This window comes from Pelophylax lessonae (assembly GCF_965119305.1).
Source record: "Pelophylax lessonae genome assembly, chromosome: 4".
NCBI classification, from domain to species: Eukaryota; Metazoa; Chordata; class Amphibia; order Anura; family Ranidae; genus Pelophylax; species Pelophylax lessonae.
This window is the reverse complement of record NC_138771.1, coordinates 152,626,092-152,645,989: the sequence shown is the minus strand read 5'-3', so window position 1 is coordinate 152,645,989 and position 19,898 is coordinate 152,626,092. Positions and strand designations below refer to the sequence as shown.

The 19,898-nt window shown below is 43.2% G+C and overlaps 1 protein-coding gene across 2 annotated transcripts in view; it reads left to right on the top strand.

Moving 5' to 3' along the window:
• The window catches only part of IRF5 (interferon regulatory factor 5), an 82,043-nt gene extending 62,982 nt beyond the window's left edge, over nt 1-19,061 (top strand). For both annotated transcript variants that reach the window (XM_082254328.1, XM_082254327.1), the window contains exons 7-9: nt 710-1,099; nt 17,040-17,158; nt 18,572-19,061. In XM_082254328.1, coding sequence (XP_082110454.1) covers nt 710-1,099; nt 17,040-17,158; nt 18,572-18,820 — 758 coding nt within the window. In that variant the 3' untranslated portion in view covers nt 18,821-19,061. The remainder of the gene's footprint in view (nt 1-709; nt 1,100-17,039; nt 17,159-18,571) is intronic.
• The last annotated feature ends 837 nt before the right edge of the window (nt 19,062-19,898 follow it).

Sequence of the window (19,898 nt, the reverse complement as noted above, 5' to 3'; positions counted from 1 at the left end):
ACCTGAGGTCCCTCTCTGTCCAGCGATGTCCACGAGTGTCTCAGAAGTCCGAGATTCTCCCTCCTGATTTGTTGAGACACTGCAGCAATGCCATTGGCTGCCGTTGCTGTCAAAGTCAGCTAGCCAATCAGGGAAGAGAGGGGGCTGGGCCAGGTAGGGGATCCATGTCTGTATGGACACAGGGAGCTGTGATTCCGCTCTGGTGCCCCCACAATAAGCAGTGGGGGCACTGAACAGGAGGGAGGGACCTGAGAAGAGGAGGATCCGGGCCACTCTGTGCAAAGCCAACTGTATAGAGCAGGTAAGTATAACATGTTTGTTATTTTTATAGGAAAAAAAAACAATACTTTACAATCACTTTAAATGAACAGCTGAAGTTAGAGGCTGATTGGCTACCATGTACAGCCGCACCAAATTTTGCACTCTCCAGTTTTAGTAAATCATCCCCAGAGTGTTCTCTCTGGGAGAACACCGGGCAAACACAATAGCTCCATTGGAGGAATTCCCCCATCAACACTGACTTTGGTTACAGGATGAAATTCACATAATCTATGACTAGCTTACAGAGTGGATAAATGCTTCACTAATTTCTAGTTTTATTTATCCCTGCTCTGTTGTCATCAACCATGATTGTACAACTGTACAATGAACACAGATATGTTTTTGTGTTATTTTTTTATTTTCCTTACTATTGTTTCTAATATTGCAGTGACTGACCTGGAAATAAAGTTTCTATATAGAGGGAAGCAAGTTGGAATGATGACTGTTAGTAACCCTCATGGCTGCCGCCTTTTCTACAGTAACCTTGAGCCAACCCCAGAGCAAGTGGAGTTGTTTGGCCCAACTACACTGGAACAAGTTAGATTTCCTGGAACAGATGAGATTAGTAATGAGAAACAGAAGTTCTACACTAACCATCTTCTGGATGTAATGGACCGGGGGCTAATCCTTTGCCTACAAGGCCAAGATATATATGCCATTCGCTTGTGTCAGTGCAAAGTCTTCTGGTCTGGGCCATGTGCCCCTAGAGTAGGTGGACCCAACCCTATAGAAAGGGAGAAGCGAATCAAACTATTCAGCCTTGAGACTTTCTTGAATGGTGAGTGTTGGCGCTTTAGTTGTTGGGAAAATGTAAAAACGTACATTGTAATTATATTGCTTTTTCCAAATACAATTCTTTGTTGTGGTTTGTATGAGACAGTAAGTATCCAGTCACAACCAAATGTATTGGGACCTCTCCATTTTTCTTTTTTATTCCATAGTCTATAGAGCAAACACTTTGAGACTGATACTTCTGACATTCTGGAACTAGACCTTCAGCTCTTTGATTCTGCAGCTGCTTCATCTCCCCCCCCCCTTCTCTCTTGCCCTGTCAGGGAGGGTTGTGAATTATGTAAACCCATACGCAAAGTATGGACAGCGGAAAGGAGGGGCGAGCAGTGTGATTGTAAGAACGAGGGGAAAACAGTGATCGGAAATGAGAGTCTGGGAGGTGGCATTAGCCCTTTTAGATCAGCATGTTTTAAAAAGGACTGTAATTCCTGGAGTTTTGCTTTAACATATTTCTATTAATGATAAAAGAAAAAAAATTAAAATGGAATAGACATAATTATTGGTATGCCTAATAAACCTATTTGAGGCAAAAACTGCAGTCAAGCCTTTTCTGTAACGCTAAATAAGACTTCTACACTACTCCATTAACAACGTGACCCACTGTCCCTGAGAGAACTGCTCCAGTTGTCTCAGGTTTAACCACTTTACCACCGGAGGATTTTGCTGTCTTACGTCCAGGCCACTTTTTGCGATTCGGCGCTGTGCGAATTTAACGGACAATTGCGCGGTCATGCGACGCCATACCCAAACAAAATTTACGTCCTTTTTTTCCCCACAAATGGAGCTTTCTTTTGGTGGTATTTGATCACCTGTGCGATTTTTTACTTTTTGCGCTATAAACAAAAAAAGAGCGTTTATTTTGAAAAAATAACAATATTTTTAACATTTTTTTTATATGAAATTCCCCCCCAAAAAAAATGTAAAAATCAAATTTTTTTTTAATTTTTGGCCAATTTGTTTTCTGCTACCTATGTTTGGTAAAAAAAATCGCAATAAGCGTATTTTGATTGGTTTGCGCAAAAGTTATTGCGTTTACTAACTAAGGGAAAGATTTCTGTCATTTTTGGTGTTTTTTTTTTTTTAACGAGAAATGGCAGCGATCTGCGATTTTTTTTTTTTTTTTTTTTTTTTTTTTTTTTTTTTTTTTTTTTTTGCGGGACTGCGACATTGCGGCGGACAGATCAGACCCTTGACTGACACTTTTGGGGGTACCAGTGACATTTCTACAGTAATCAGTGCTATATATATGCACTGTTACTGTAAAAATGACACTGGCAGGGAAGGGGTTAATTTTATTGGAGAGGGAGGGGTTAACGTGTGTGGGGGGAGGTGACTGAGTGACACAAGGACAGATCGCATGTTCAGCTATGCTGAACCCTGCAATCTGACCCTGCCTGTCACTTAGGAGATCCGCCCGCTCTGTTTACACAAGTGGGCGGATCTCCAAATTCGATTCCCCGACGATCGGGGAAGAGTAGCGGCGATCGCCGCCGCTCCTCCCCTGGCCCGACTCCCGCTGTGACTGAAAACAGCGGGAGCGCACTGCCTACAAGTGGAGGAGTCCAGCGACGTCGCTGGACGGAATCGAGCCACTTTGCCGCAGTACGGTCAACGTGACCGGTCGGCAAGTGGTTAAAGGCTAAGTTCACCTTTTCAAACAATAGTCTATACAGTCTCCGGTACCCAAAACTGTGCGGCCATGTAAAATGTTCATTAATTTTTCTGTCATGCCTGTAGGCCATTTAGGCCTTCCCAGAAGCCTGGTTGAAAAACGTAGTAAGCAATTCCTACTTCCTGCCTTGTTGCTAGGATTTGAAAACTGTTAGGTACTCAACTTTCAGCATTACAGGAGCCAAACCTAACCGTTTTTCACATCCTAGCTACAAAGCAGGATTTCCTTGGTCAGGCTTCTGTGGCATGAGGGGATGCAAAAAGGCCTTCAGGTGTGACAATAAAATGAATGAACATTTACATGGCTGCACAGTTTTGTAATATCTACTGAGGCACCTTGATTGAATAAGTTCTATTCTAGAAAATTGAACTTGAGCCAGCCATAGATGATACGATTTTCTTTCCGGTAAGAAAGTCTCTTGATTCCTCCAACACAGTCAGAGTTGATGAGGGAATCCCTCCTGTGGACCTATTGTGTTCTCCCAGCAGGTGGGGGGGGGGTGGGAGAAGTTGTTCCTGACAGGAGAACATACAGTGGTTATTGTTAGCGCCTGTTGCTGCTGGCAATAATCAAACAGAAAATCCGACATGATGGTTGTACCCAAGTCAACTGATGGATCGACTTGGGTACAATAAGCCTGCCCATACATGGTTCAAATCTTGGCTGGTCCCTGCTGAACGGGCCGAGATTCAAACCGTCTATATCCGGCTTTAGCCTTTAATGTGTTCTTTCTCCCAACTGTGAGTTTCAGATCTTTCAATGTTCTGTTGGATTCAAATGGCAAGCCACTTCAGAACAGCACAATGTTTACTTTTCAACCATTCTTGTGTCCTCCACCAAGATAATAAATTAATTATACATCTTAACCACTTAAGCCCCGGAAGATTTTACCCCCTTCCTGACCAGGGGGTATTTTGCGATTCGGCACTGCATGACTTTAACGGACAATTGCGCGGTCGTGCAATGCTGTACCTAAACGAATTTAACATCCTTTTTTTCCCACAAACAGAGCTTTCTTTTGGTGGTATTTGATCACCTGTGCGATTTTTTTTTTTTTTTTTTTTTTTTTTTTTTTTTTTGATCATGCGCTATAAACAAAAAAAGAGCGTCAATTTTGCAAAAATAACTATTTTTCACATTTTTTTTTATATGAAATTCCCCCCAAAAAATGTAAAAATCAAAATTTTTTAACATTTTCGGCCAATTTGTTTTATGCTACATATGTTTGGTAAAAAAAAAAATCGCAAAAAGCGTATTTTGATTGGTTTGCGCAAAAGTTATCGCGTTTACTAACAGGGAAAGATTTTTGTCATAGTTACATATAGTTACATAGTAGGTGAGGTTGAATAAAGACAATAGTCCATCCAGTTCAACCTGTGTAGGCATGTGTGGCTGTAATCATCTCCCATACCCCTGAATGTTCTGATCCTTGAGATGTAAGTCTAAGAGTCTTTTGAAAGCCACCATACTACCCGCCGAAACCACCTCTTGTGGTAGAGAATTCCACAATCTTGTTGCCCTAACAGTAAAGAACCCCCCGCGTTGCCTGAGGTTAAAACGCTTCTCCTCTAATCGCATTGTATGCCCTCGAGTCCTCATGCAATCCCTTCGAATGAACAGCTTTTTTTCTAAGCTGGGATCCCCATTAAGATATTTATAAATTGCTATCATGTCCCCCCTCAGACGTCTCTTCTCCAGGGAGAATAAATCGAGCGATTGTAGACGCTCTTCATAGTCAAGGTCCTCCAATCCCCTAATTAGTTTAGTTGCCCTTCTCTGGACTCTCTCCAGCTCCAACACATCCCTCCTGAGGACTGGCGACCAGAACTGGACGGAATACTCCAGATGCGGTCGGACCAGAGTTTTATAAAGTGGAAGGATTATAGTCTTATCTCTGGAATGCATCCCTTTCTTTATGCATGCTAATATTCTGTTGGCTTTGGAAGCTGCCGCTTGACATTGCATGCTGTTTCCTAATCTATCATCAACCAATACTCCCAGATCCTTCTCCATTTTTTGATTCCCCCAAGGGCTCCCCTCCTAACGTGTATTGTGATTTTATGTTTTTAGTCCCCAAGTGCAAAACCTTACACTTCTCCACGTTAAACCTCATTTGCCATGTCGTTGCCCACTCTGTTATTTTGTCCAGGTCATTCTGCAGGATATCTGCTTCATGTTGTGAAGTTATTGCCCTGCCCAATTTTGTGTCATCTGCAAAAACTGATATCGAACTACTGATCCCGACCTCAATGTTGTTTATGAATAAATTGAACAAGGTTGGTCCCAGGACTGAGCCTTGGGGGACCCCGCTTACCACCTCAGACCAGTCTGAGCATGCGCTGTTTATTACTACCCTTTGGACCCGCCTTTTTAGCCAGTTCCGTATCCAAGAGCAAACCCTGCTATCGATACCTGCAGACCTTATTTTATAAATTAAGCGCTTGTGGGGAACTGTATCAAACGCCTTAGCGAAATCCAAGTACACCACATCCACTGGTCTCCCCCTATCTAGCTCACAGCTCACCTCCTCGTAGAATGTAAGGAGATTGGTTTGACAAGAACGCCCATTTGTAAACCCGTGCTGATTACTGCTGATGATGTTGTTGTCCTTAGCAAACTCTACAATATAGTCCCTTATCATCCCCTCCAGAAGTTTACATACTACTGATGTCAAACTGACAGGCCTATAATTTCCCGGGATATGCCTCTGGCCCTTTTTGAATATTGGAATCACGTTAGCTTTCTTCCAATCCCCTGGTACATCTCCTGTCCTAATACTGTCAGCAAAGATCAGGAACAGTGGTCTCGATATAACTTTACTGAGTTCCTTGAGTACTCTCGGATGTATGCCATCCGGTCCTGGTGATTTGTTTGTGTTAAGTTTATCCAGCCTTTCCCTGATTTCCCCCTCTGTTAGCCATGGTGGCAAGTCCTGTTTATTACTACTAACCATACAGTCATGGTCAGTGTACCCCTCCTTTTCCTGTGTAAAGACTGACGAGAAAAAAGCATTTAGCACGGTTGCTTTTTCAGTGTCCTCTGTAACCATCCTCCCATCATTGTTAATTATGTGTGCAATATGCTCTGCCTTAGTTTTTTTGCTGTTGATATATTTAAAGAATTTCTTTGGGTTTTTTTTACTATCCTCCGCTATTTGTCTCTCAAAGTTGATTTTAGCCATCTTGATTTCTTGTTTACTTTTCTTATTTGCCTCCTTGTATTGCTCGAAAGCCGATACTGTGCCCTCTGATTTATACTTCTTGAAGGCCAATTTTTTCCCCCTAAAGTTTTATGACGCTACAGTTTAGCCAGCCAGGTTTGGCTTTGTCTCTTCTAAATTTATTTCCCATAGGAATGCACTGCAAGATGCCTTTGCCTAATATGTTCCTAAAGCATTCCCATTTTTCCTCTGTGGTCAGGGATCCCAGGGTTTGGTCCCAGTTTACCCTTTCCATCATTGAGTACAATTTTGGAAAGTTTGCCCTTCTGAAGTTTAGGGTTCTTATGTTCCCCACTTGTCTTGTTATGTTGTTATTTACACTAAATGTGATCATCCTGTGATCGCTAGAGCCCAGGTTGTCCTGGACTCCTACCTCCGAGATTATGTCTGGGTCATTAGTGAGCAATAGATCCAGGACTGCGTTTTCTCTGGTGGGGGAATCCACCAACTGTGACATGTAATTATCCAGTAAGGTTTCCGTGAATAGGCGGGCCTTCTGTGAGTGTGCAGTCCCCTCTTCCCAGTCAATGTCGGGGTAATTGAAGTCCCCCAATACGATGACTGATCCCAATTTTGCCACTTTACCCATTAGTGCTAAAAATTCCAGCTCTACCTCCTCCCCTTGGTTAGGTGGCCTATAGCAAACCCCCACAATTACTTTCCCCTTTTCTCCTTCCCTATGGAGTTCAACCCACACAGATTCTAAATCCATGCTCATCCCATCCGTAATGTCACTCCTTTCTGTCACCTTTATATTGTTCTTGACATAGAGACATACCCCTCCCCCTCTTTTTCCTCCCCTGTCCTTCCGGTACACCGAATACCCTTGGATATTGGCCAGCCAGTCATGTAAGGGGTCGAACCAAGTCTCTGTTATTCCCACAAGGTCTATGTCCTCCTCATGTACTAACATTTCCAACTCATCCATTTTATTAGCTAGGCTCCTGGCATTAGCATATACCCCTCTTAGTTTTAAGGAAGTTAAGCGCAATTGGCGGTTATGTTTATTCCTGTTTGGTCTGAGGTTCTCCCGCACAGACCTGCCAATTGACCTTGTGGACCTACTGTCGCTGCTGCCACTACAGCTGCCTTCAGTCCTCTGCTTCCTCCTGACTGACTCTACTTCTGAGCCCTCCCCCCCGTCTCCTAGTTTAAAAGCCCCTCCAACTTGGTGGCCATCTTTCTCCCCAAAAGAGCTGTACCGTCCCCATTAAGGTGCAGCCCATCCTTACTAAAGAGCCGGTAGCCGACTGAGAAGTCAGCAGGGGAGGACTGGGCCAGGGGGCAGGGGGGCAATTGCCCCCTGGGCCACTCTGATGCCCCATGAAAAGGCTGCACTGATTCTGCCACAGACATCCCTAAAGGATTCCTGGTGAAGAGAAGTCCCCGCCACTGACCTATTGAGTGCAGGCTGAAGACAAGGACAGAGCACAGGCCTCCCCCCCAGCATGGATGGTGTAAACTGTGTCTGAGCAGAGGCTGCCCACTGGAGACTCTTCTCCCCCGGCCAGCCCTGACCGAGCTGTCCCAGCTCCCCCTAACTGCCCTCTGCTGGCCAGGTCAGGAACCCAGATTCAGCCGGTAAGTAGAGAGTATCTGGAGCAGGGCTTCAGCTTGGAAGGGGGATCAGGAGGAGGACGGGAATAGGGAAAGTGAGAGGGGGCCGAGTCGCTGCACCATGGGCCTCTGGTTTCTACTTGCCACCTGGGCCGAAAGTCCCCAGTCTGCCCCTGGAAGTCAGCCCAGTTCTCCAGGAACCCAAACCCCTCCTTCCTACACCAATTCCTCAGCCACTTGTTAAGTTCCCTAATCTCCTTCTGCCTCTCTTGTGTGGCTCGAGGTACAGGCAGTATTTCAGAGAAAACCACCTTGGAGGTCCTTTTCCTCAATCTATTACCTAAGTCCCTGAAATCGTTCTTAAGGATCCTCCACCTACCTTTAACTTTGTCATTAGTGCCCACGTGCACCATGACCGCTGGGTCATCCCCAGCCCCGCACAACAATCTGTCTGCCAGATCTGCGATGTGCCGAACTCGGGCGCCCGGTAAACAACAAACTGTTCGGTTCACGAGATCTTTTTTACAGATTTCCCTCTCTGTCCTCTTGATAATTGAGTCCCCCACTACCACAACCTTTCTAACCTTTCCTGAGTTACGGCCCCCCTTCTTCCTGGAGCCGTCCCTCCCCTGGCAGCTGGGGGAGGGTGCATGCTCCAGCTCTGCCACCCCTGAGCTGATATCCCCCTCAACCTGCAACTCGACAGATTTGTTAGGGTGTACCAACTCAGGATTGGCCTCCCTGGCACTCCTCCCTCTACCCTTCCTAACAGTCACCCAGCTGCGTACCTCTGCTTCTTGCGTCTCCTCTGTCATTTTTGTTTTTTTTTTCTTTTTGTTGCTTGTTTTTTTTTAACGCGTAATGGCGGCGATCTGCTATTTATTTATTTTTGCGGGACTGGGACATTGGGGCGGACAGATCGGACCCTTGACTGACATTTTTGACACTTTTGGGGTTACCAGTGACATTACTGCAGTAATCAGTGCTATACATAAGCACTGTTACTGTAAAATGACACTGGTAGTGAAGGGGTTAACTTTTTTGGAGAGGGAGGGGTGGTGTGTGTCCCTAGGGGCGTGATTCTAACTGTGATTGGCTGTGGCTTGAGGTGTAGGAACAATGATCAACGGTCCTACATAGTAGAACCGTATGATCACTGTTCCTACACAGGGGAGAATGACAGGCGGCTTGTTTACATCAGCTGCCTGCCTTTCTCCCACTGTCACGGACGATCGTGAGTGAGCGGCGGACATCGGGTCCACCGCTCACACATGCGGGGGGGGTCCGGGAGCGCGCCTCCGGCGGCGCGCGCTCGCTCCCCAGAGCCTCACAGGCTAGTGACGTACCGGTATGTCACTTTGCCTGTGAGGGGCTGACCGCCGCAGTATATGTACTTGCGGCGGTCGGCAAGTGGTTAAGAAAAAAACATTTCCTGCTACTGGGACAGAACTTTCCAACACTGTACATAATGTTTTGCTCCAGAATGTAGCGATAATCTCCTGATATTATAGTGCTCTGCACAGGTTCAAGGCTCCAAGTGCCAGAAGCAGGAAAGCCATTTCAAAAGATTATAAAGCCTCCTCCATGTTTCACAGTAGGAACGGTGTCCTAAAAGCATTGTTTTTCTTCTGTGAACAAAAGGTGCCGTGACTTACCGGAAAGGTGTTCTTTTGATTAAATTACCTGTCCAAAAAGACATTTTCCAAGAATGACTGAGACATGTCAACATTCATCTTAGTAAACTTAATTCTACCTTTTTGGTGTCTGTCTTTCTGAAGTGGAGTCTTCCCACCACTTTCATTCAGACAGTGATGGATGTTGTTGTTCTTTTATTTTAAGGTCAGACAGGATCTGTTTTGCAGTTCTCCTTGGTTCTTTCTCCGCCATTTGGATTATCTTTCTGTTCAATCTGGGGTCCATTTGCTGCTTGTGGCCTCATCCAGGGCGGATGGATACGATCCCATGGGCTGCAAACATCTTGATAATGTTTCCAACCGTTGGCTCAGAAATCTGCAGCTTTTTGTAGGTGGTTTTGTAGCTTTACTCCATTTGTCGATTACCTTTTTCCTGTGCCCCTCAGACAATTCTATCCCTTTTCTTTTCATGTTTACTGTGCTGCAAACAATGACACCTAACGCCTGTCTGAGTACTTTTCTATTTCATAGTCAGGTACTCAGACTATTTAAATAGAGAAGACACGTGTGATGCTAACTAAAGTGAATAGTCTGCTTGGAAGAGAACTAATATCCTGTATCATCTTTTAAATTCTCATGGGTACCAATCAATACAGTATGTCAATGCCATTTTAATTTTTTTAAAGAATATATTCCATCATCAAGCAAAAGCCAAGTGTCTTCACTATGGACTATGGAATAAAGAACTGTAGATGTAATCGATTTGTGTACATTTAAACTTCGTTCACAGATGGAGCCCTTTCTATTCGTTTTTCAGATGTATCCAGACTGAATTACAATGTATGCCTGTGGTAGGTGAATGTAAACGTACATACGTATGCTTACATCAGTCAGTTAAAGATTGAAAATATCTGCTTCCTTTTCTGTTTTTGTGGGTGTAGCCCTCTTTTGGGATCGTTTTGACAAATGGCCATCCCCATACAAGATATTGCGCTAAACCTGCAGGTAAATGAGAGGAACTAGAGCATTTGCTAAGTGGAAGACGTGGCCCCTGTGAACAGAGGGGGATTCCCTTCCTAGAAAAATTAACCAATAATCTAATCAAAGTGATTTGGAGCAGAGGAACTACTGAAACCAGAATATAACATTAACCATACATATATAAATGCACATCAGGTTGGAAATACAAGCTTTATATAAGAAAAGATTGATAATAGTACAAATATCCAATATACAAACAGGTAAAGTGTCCTGGTAGAATTGTGCACATATAACCGGGTATATATAGTTAATAATAGAGATGCTGTACCTCCAGATGAATGTTGCTGCAAAGTCCAGTTGCAGGGGCCCCTGAGGATGATCACGATGCAGCATTTGTTGGTGTCAGACCTTAAGATAAAATCTGCAGTGATGAGGAGACCCTCCCAGAAACTGTCCAACCTGCCTGGAATGCAGCTTATTCAGCAGAAACCAGGGTGTTGCACTGGAACTCAGTCAACCTATGTACTCTTAGGACTGCGCTTTGCCCCTAGTATCGTCAAATCTGTCATGCAACCGGACCTATACCTACCAGGTATAGCAAAACAAACTAGCAAAACTAGCAAAAGAATCCCAGACCAGAAGGGACGGGGTTAATTAAAATAACGGAAGGTGCATATAAACTCTATTGCAATAAACAGGTTCACCTACTATCATACAGCAAGTTGACACATTATATATATTACACTGTATCACAGACCTAATTATCTGGTATCATGCATGTGAGATAGCAAGGGAGCAGATAGACCAGAAGGGAATAATGGGTAACTCAAATATTTTTTTAGCAGCAGCTTTTCCATGAACAGAACCTGAGGTATTCGACTTCTTCCTTTTGGGGTTTTCAACCCAGCATTCCAGAGACAGGGAGTGCATACATAATAATATATCAGCATCCCAGGCATTTGCAAATACAGACAGTAGAGCGCAACAGATACTTGCATGGGCATAAATGAATGTTGTCGGTTTACTTCTGTTCTGTTCCTTGTTAAAGGGAGTGTAAAGGCAGAAGGTTTTTTTTTTTATATCTTAATGCATTCTATGTATTAAGATAAAAAAAACCTGTGTACCTCAGCCCCCCTAATACTTACCTGAGCCCATCTTTATCCAGGGATGTTGCTGGAGTGTTTTAGCTGCCCAGGACTCTCCCTCCTCATTGGCTCAGACAGCAGCGCGGCGTTATTGGCTCCCGCTACTGTAAATCAAAGTAAGTCAGCCATTTAGGAGAGAAGGGGGGTGGGCCAGGTCACGGCTACATGTCTGAATGGACACAGAGAGCTGCGATTTGGCTCAGGTGCCCCTATAGCAAGCTGCTTGCTGTGGAGGCACTCAACAGGAGGGAGGGGCTAGGAGCACAGAAGAGGAACCAGAGAAGAGGAGAATCCGGGCTGCTCTGTGCAAAACCAATGGCACAGAAGAGGTAAATTATAATCTGTTTGTTTAAAAAAAAAAAAAAAAAAAAAAGGAGACTTTAGAATCACTTTAAGGCCCCTTTCACACTTATGCAAGCTAAAAGTTGCCCCATTGTACCTCTAATTTGCCTGGACTTGAAGCAATGCCTATGTCTATGGACCTGAAAACGCATTAAAATTGGCCCAAAGTAGTGCAAGGACTACTTTGCAGCTGTTGCGACTTGAAGTCGCACAGATATGAACAGTACTCATTGAAAATTATGGAGTACGATTTGTCATGTGACTTTGCAGTCCCAAGTCGCAGGACAATTCCTAAGTGTGAAAGGGCCCTTAGGCAAGAAACATATATATATATAATTTTTTTTTTTTCTATACTCTTGCCACCCATGACTATTTTCTTCACCTTGAAAGCATAGATGTGTAAATAAAAATGATGTATACTGATAGAAGCTGAACTGAAGAAAAATGCTTAAAGCGGAGTTCCGGGCACAAAATCTGTATTTTTTTTTTGTGCCCCTCCGCTAGCTACACATAACCTGAAAAGGAATTGGATAGTTATTTTTTTTTTTTTTGTACACTCACCTTGTAATCGAAGATCGTAAATACTCACCTCAGGGTACTTCCTCCTCCAGCGCCGCGGCTCACCCCGTCACTTCCTGCCTCGCGATGATTCCTGGGAGCTGAACGTCATCGCTCCCAGGAATCAATGCGACGGCACCGGCCCCGCACGTCACTTCCGGGCGACGCCGCATTCCCCTGCTAAACAGCTTCTGGGCATGCCCAGAAGCTGTTTAGGAATGCGGCGCCGCACCGGAAGTGACGAGAGGGGCCGGTGCGGCGCATTCTGGGAGAAGAAGATGCGGAAGAAGACACCGAAGAGGACCGCGCCGGCTTCAGCTGCCCACAAGAGAGATGGAAACGCTGTGGAAGAAATTTTCAAAGTAAGTATTTCTTCTTGCAGGTAAGTGCGAACCGGGACAGATCAGAGGCTAGCCATTGTGGAATGTGCTAGCCCTGACTGTCCCGGGGGTATGTTCAGCAAAAAATGAGATCTGTGCCCGGAACTCCGCTTTAAACTGATATAAAATTCAGTTTTCATACATTTTTATTTAAATCCATTTTTATGATGGATCGGATAATGCTGTTGATGATGTGAAAGGACCCTAAATTGTGATCCTGTGGGATATTGTAGAGGGTTACTAATAATTTGGCCCAGACTGCATAGCTAAAAAAGATGGACTGTTTGATTCATCTCTGCTTTAAAACATGGTTTATACTGCTGGCTGCTGATTTACTGTACATAAGAAGTATCCATTTTGTTGCCACACACCCAAAATGTATTTGATGTGGTTTGTTAGTTGTATTAAATACCTGTTTCTAGGCATGGACCTTAACCTATGAAAAACTTCAGTGCTGATACAAAAGGGTGAATCACTCCTTTGTAATTTAAAAAAAAAAATATTAGTAATTGCCAGGCCTTTGAGTCAGCAAAAAAAGGCATGCAAAAGCATGTTGTAGTTTCTCAACTGAACACCTTGGAAAGTAAGTGCATTTTTATCTTAAACCTAATGATAAAAATTCATGTTTGTTTTAGTGAACTTGACGTGAGGACATAGATGGTGCAAATTTCTTTCCTGCGACTACGGCTTGCAGGAAAGAAATTTGCACGATTCCACCATCAACACAGACATCAACCCAGACAGTGCTGACAGGGGAATCATTCCTGCCGAGCAATTATCTGCTCCGGGCGGGGAGCAAATTACTTGCGATGATTGATCAGTCAACCTGGTACATTCAGCCTGCCAATTATTGGTTCGAATCTCGGCCGAATCCTGCTGAACAGGCCAAGATTCGAACCATGTATGGCCGGCCTAAAAAAAATTCTCCTTTCGCTTTTGACTTTGGTACTGTGAACTGCTTTAAATAGTCCTCCAGAAAGGAACAACTACTCTCTGGGACAAGAGATTATTTATTATTATTTAAATGTCCCTGGTACCCCTTTGAAACCACTGATTGAACTTCTAGGCCAAGCATGTCTGTGACCCAGAGGAATGAAAATTGCAATAGATGCCCCCCTGCCCCCCCCCACTCTTAGAAGTGAGGGCACCCCTGTGTTCTAAGTCTTATGCTGAGTTTTGGCCCTGAAGATGGAGCTCTGCATTTTGAGTATGTAGAAGCCCTTGAAGTGGGGGGGGGGGGGGGTTCTGAGCCTTCTGCTGATGGACCTTTTCTCCTATGACATCTTTGATTAATTTGTCACGTGCCACACGAACGATGTTCTTATTCAAAGGGCACACGGTTGAGGTGTCTTCTTTTTCAGTTGACCAGGCTTTCAGCCATCCGATTCTGTGCATCTGGACAGAAGTGAAGAGCGATCCTGGATTATGTCATGACTTGTTTTAGGACATCAACATAGATGTAAGGCAGAGGACAGAGTATAAAAGTGTTCTACAGAGTTCGGCGCTTAAAGGCATCATTCCGTTCATTGCCCTAGTCCAGTGATGGCGAACCTTGGCACCCCAGATGTTTTCCCATGATGCTCATGCAATCTGCAGTGTAGTCGAGCATCATGGGAAAAGTAGTTCCAAAACATCTGGGGTGCCAAGGTTTGCCATCACTGCCCTAGTCCAATTAGTTGTGATGTAACAAACAAATTGCAGCAATAGCTGGTTGCAAAGAGTCTTTAAAGAGTCTTAAATTTTCTTTCTGCAGAATCCTCAAAGTAGCATCTATTGTAGTAGTCACAGTAAGATGTTTGTTTAGGACTGAGACAACAGTCTTCTACTGGAACTTTCCACTTCTTAGTGATTAAGTTTTTCCACTGGATATACTGTAGCTCGCAAATTATTTCTTCTGGAAATAGGTGAAACGCAATCCTGGTATAGATTGCTCATTCTATTGATCATGAATAGGTTCCATGTAGTTCCAGTTCTGACTCAGGTGGAGAGTGTGGAGAAGAAGCCTGACACTTTTGGGCTCCGAACAGTGAAGGCTGAATTAAGGGCATTAGTTGTCTGAGAAATGTTGATGTACTTGCAGAGAAATCTGCCTTGGTCAAGTAGACCTCTTCTTAACTTTCTGAGATAGAGCTAGAATAGGATGCAGTGCAGTGTTTTGCATGCCATCAGCAGAGCGAATGTTTGCCTGAGATTGTGCCACAATTCCCTTCTGCGTAATTTCCACCAATGCCACACTTCCCTGTGGGGTAATCGCAGAGTAAGGTGCAGAAATGGGGTAAGAGTGTTCTAAGAAGGGCACACTGCAACCAAGGTGTCGGCTGTCTTGTAGCGAAGTCCTTGAGGCAAAAGGGCTGGAGGAGGCACCGAAATACATTATAAGGGCTCTGGGTGGTAATAATGCAATCTGTGGTCAGATATAACACTTGGACATCCACCTGAGACTAAGCTCTAATTGATCGATTATATATATATATATATATATAATATATATATATATATATAATATATACAGTGTGTGTGTGTATGTATGTATGTATATGTATATATATATATATATATATATATATATTATTATATATTATATATTTTTTTTTTTTATTTGCAAGTTTAAAGGTTTAAAATACTCACTATGTAATAAAGTCAAACCCAATTCCTGATAGTTTTATTCATTAAAACTAAATATTATTTAGGCGAGACTAATAAATGCACTGCAAACAGTGGAGATGTTAAGTCCCATACAGAACGTATTATAAGGCTTGAGTAATGGTCTTATAACAGAATAAATCTGGCTTGCCTTTCCATGTTGCTGGTTCAGGCTTCGCTTTTCATGGTGGGCATATTCCTGGAGAGGTCTTCAGGGTCTAGGAACTATAAAAAAGGACTTGCAGCCCTAGACTTGTACAGCACCCTGCAGCTAACTACATTCCCTGCACTAAGTGCAGAGGTGAATGCCGAAGATGGATCCAGTGCCTAAAATAACATTATTATAGGCCTACCCCACAGCATGGGTTCCAGGTACAGTCCCCAATATTTTACCAAGGTTGTATGGATCTGGATGCACTGTGTCTATAGTTGTAGTAGAAGGCAGTGAAGAATTTGATTGACGGATAGTAAATAAGAACTAGTTAAGCATAGAAGCCTCTCTCTTTAAGGGAGAAGAGGTCCATCACCTACAAGACATTAGCAAAAATCACAGAGTGAGGTAGGGTTAAAGGCATACACCCAATGGAGGCATGTTCAAAAGCTTTGCCAGTGCCCACTCACCTGAAGGTAGCAGTCTATGACCCAGGATCTATATGAGTATCCAGCCTCTGCTCTGCATTGTACAATAAAGATATCCTATTTTTATTTCTTGTCCATTAAGGGACCAACAGAGGGGTGGGCAACCTGCAGCTCTATAGGCCACCTGAAGGACCTTTCATCCAAAGAGTAGAAATTGATGTGGGGGCTTATGTATACAGTACTGTGCAACCGTTTTAGGCAATCTTTAGTTTTTCAATCAGCTTTTGGGTGCTGCCACGGCCATCTCGGCTAAGGGAAACCTGCAGTGAAGCCTTGCGGCTTCACAGCCGGTTTCCTACTGCACATGCTCAAAGTGCGCTGTGCTTTGTAAATGACCCAGCGGCAGGGGAAGGAGGAGGGGGGGCTGAACTTCCAGCTGAGTACACTGCTACGAAGTCAGCTAAAAGTAGGAGCGGGTACCTGAAAATTTAAATTTGACTGTAGCAAAAGGCAGTTTTTTCTTCTGAAGTGTCTGCAGGCAACAGTGAAGCATGACGGAGGTCTCTTGCAAGTTTGCATTTCTGCAAATGGAGTTTTAGATTTGGCCAGGATTAATGCTGATAAATATAGGCAGATACTTATCCATCACGCTATACCATCAGGGAGGCTTGTGATTGGTCCCGAATTTGTTCTGCAGCAGGACAACTACCTCATACATGAACTCAATGTCATTAGGAACTATCTTCAGTGTAAAGAAGAAAAAGGAGTCCTGGAAGTGATGGTTTGGCTCCCACAGAGCCCTGATCCCAACATTGTTGAGTCGAGTGTGACTGACGCTGTAAATGCTTTTCTTGTTGCAAAGGGAGACAGATTAATAATCTAATCAGGAGTTCCCATAATCCTTTAGCCTGTAGTTACATATGTGAAATGTGTGACCTTATGAGATGGTCTTTGTGTACTGCTCCTAATTAGAGAGACCTCTAAAGTGTGCTCTACTGCATAAATGGTATTCACTATCTGGTTTCACGTTGGGAATTGAATGAGTTTACAGTGTGTGTGTACAGGAGCCCGCCCACCCGCCCGGAACGTGGCAAAGTTTTTTGCTTTTTGCAAATGTGGATATTCTGACAGTTTGATCACAATCTTCTTGTATATTGGCAGTGTGGCTAAGATATGTATGGGCGTTTATCAGTATAGTATTTCTTTTATTTCCAGAGCTCATTGCTTGCCAGAAAGGTCAAACAAATGCATTGCCTCCATATGAGATATTCTTCTGTTTTGGTGAAGAATGGCCGGACCAAAAACCAAGGGAGAAAAAACTCATCACTGTACAGGTAATGAACTGCTGAAAGATGTGCATTAACGCTTTTGTGCCAGAGGTCACTGTAGCATCAATAACCAGGTAAATCTCAAATCTAGCAGCATCAGTATGTGTGTGTAATCTAATATTAAAATGGGCATGCTTGTATAGGCTGCACGTGATCCCTATATTAGGGGATCTAGTGATCACATAATTGGGAATTACTCTGATTTGCTCACCTTCGTTAGTGGGAACCTATCGGTGGCCGCTAGGTTTGACAGCTAGCAACCCCGCTGGTAGCTGTGCAAGGGTGAAGGTGTTTCGAAGTATCCTCAGAAAGGGACATTGTGCCAAGAAAAATTAACATACAGATTGCGGGGATGAAAAGAATAGCTCACAAACTGTTTTTGCTAAAGAATGAAAACCATCTCACTTCTTCTGTAAAGCATATTTGGGAACAAAAAAACATGTATATATTGCATGTTACCAGTCTTTAGATGTAGTGATTGCATTTATTTTATGTTTACATGTTTTATTTTCATGTGTAGATTCTGCCAGCAAGCTACTTCCAGTTCTAGGGTGACAACACTCACTCACCCTTCCATATTAGGACATCTGAAACAACATTGAACTACAGAACTCCACCCCTCTCCTATTCTACATAACTTAGAGTGGTGGGGTTCTGTGGTCTTCAGAGATAGCTGAGAACAATGTAATTGATAAAGTCCTTTGCTTTCTGCCTATGCGGACTGCAATGCCCCGTACACACGCGTCGATAGTTGGCCGTGAATCTTCGGCCAACATCCGATCAGCCGATTTTCGGCTTGTTCGTATGATGCTTCCGACAACCGACTCCAGATTTTTTTCGGCCGAAAAGTCGGTGTGCAGGCTATTAAAATTTTTGTTGGCCGTCACCACAACGGCCAATTTTCCATCAGTCAGTACAGATTTCGGCAGACAAAAATCTGATGAGCATGCCGATGAGCAAGACTGGACATGCTCAGAGAAGAAAAAACACACGGAAAGTAAACCATCACATGACATCACTTCTGAAGTAGATTTTTGTTGGCCGAAAAAAATTTTTGTGCAGTCTAGAGCACATTTCAACCAACACAACAACACTGGACAAAAGTCGGCCGATCGGTCAGCCGATAATCGTGTGTGTACGAGGCATTATCCGCTCACAAGATTTCTGGCAAAATCAACAGATCTATTTAGAAATGTATCAAACTGATATAAGAAAACACTCCTAATGGTATATTTACAGGTACACACTGAAACAAATTTTACCTTTCATATTATCTTACACGGAGCAATAACAACCGAGCACAAACTGATCTAAAAAGCCCATGTAGACTGGACTTTTATGTGAAGACGCAAAAGAGAATAAAAATTTGTGCGCCCTAAATCTGCAGTTTGTTCCAATATTTTTATTTTGTAATTCTAGGTTATTCCTGTGGCTGCCCGCTTACTTTCTGAAATCTTCTCAGGGGAGCTGTCCTGGTCTGCAGATAGTATAAAACTCCAGATATCACATCCAGATCTAAAGGACAAAATGGTGGAACAGTTCAAAGAACTTCATCAACTGTGGCAGAGCCAGCAGGCCCAGGCACTTGCTCCACAAGGTGCAGGAACAAATCCAGGGGTAGATGTGGCATCTGGACCCTGGCCCATGCACACTGAAAGCATGCAATAAGCTCTGTATCATCACCTGTGTTACTTCCATGTGACTTGTTGACCGCAAACTGGTTAATTCTCATTTGGACTTGGGGTTGACATGTTAGGCTGTCTTCCCACTGCCTTGCCTTGGTTGGTATAGAGCACAGCCAGTGAATCTATTGAATAGTCAGGATGTATTAAGGATAAACATAAATCTGTTCAAGCTTGAGAACAGACCTAAAAAAAACTCTGGTAATATATCCTTAGTTTAAAAATGTTCACAGATTACAAGCTATTCTCTTTCAGACATTTAACTGAATGCAGCTCATTCCTGGTCCTCTAATGCCGCGTTGTACCTCACTGTAAACTGCCTCGCTACATAAACTGCTTCTTTGTAGTTTTTTAAAAATAAAATCGCTGTGAACAATGATGTGTAATAAACCAATCAGAAATGTAAGATGATAAAAAAAAAAAATATATATATATATATATATATATATATATATATATATATATATATTTTTTCAAACACCACAGTCTAGAAAAAAAGTATGCCATAGGAAAACCTATCAACATTTTCTTAGGTGCAATGTTTAGTAGAAAGGTAATAATCAACTTCAGTTTTTGGCCTATTATTGTATATGACTAAAGGTCTGCCAACAGTCCAATGTTTCTATGTAGATTTGTTGTGTAAGCTAAAGACCATGCCAGAAAATTAATATAGATTTAGGTAAAATGAGTTTAAAAGCTGAACCCTGAGATGAGCAAATATTGTCTAAATACAAAACGTGTATTTTTACTCAATTTTTGGTGTGTTTTTTGTGTTTGTTTTTTTTTCCAAATCTGTGCAGTAATTCAGTGTAAAACTTGTGCCATTGTGCAGAAGTTTCCTGTATTAAAGTCAGTCACTGCTGGACCTCATTCTACCTGTGCAGGGTGACTGGTCTTTGTAATGGCCCCTCTTGTAGTTTTCTCCGTTGAAGTCTGGTTATGGGTGATCTATTAGGTCCCTCCCACAGCTCTGCTCTCTGATGTCACTGCTCCTTTATAAGGTGATAACTGGTTTTAGAAAAACATTTGGTGCACCCAAAGTGGATTTACAGATGCATCTCCAA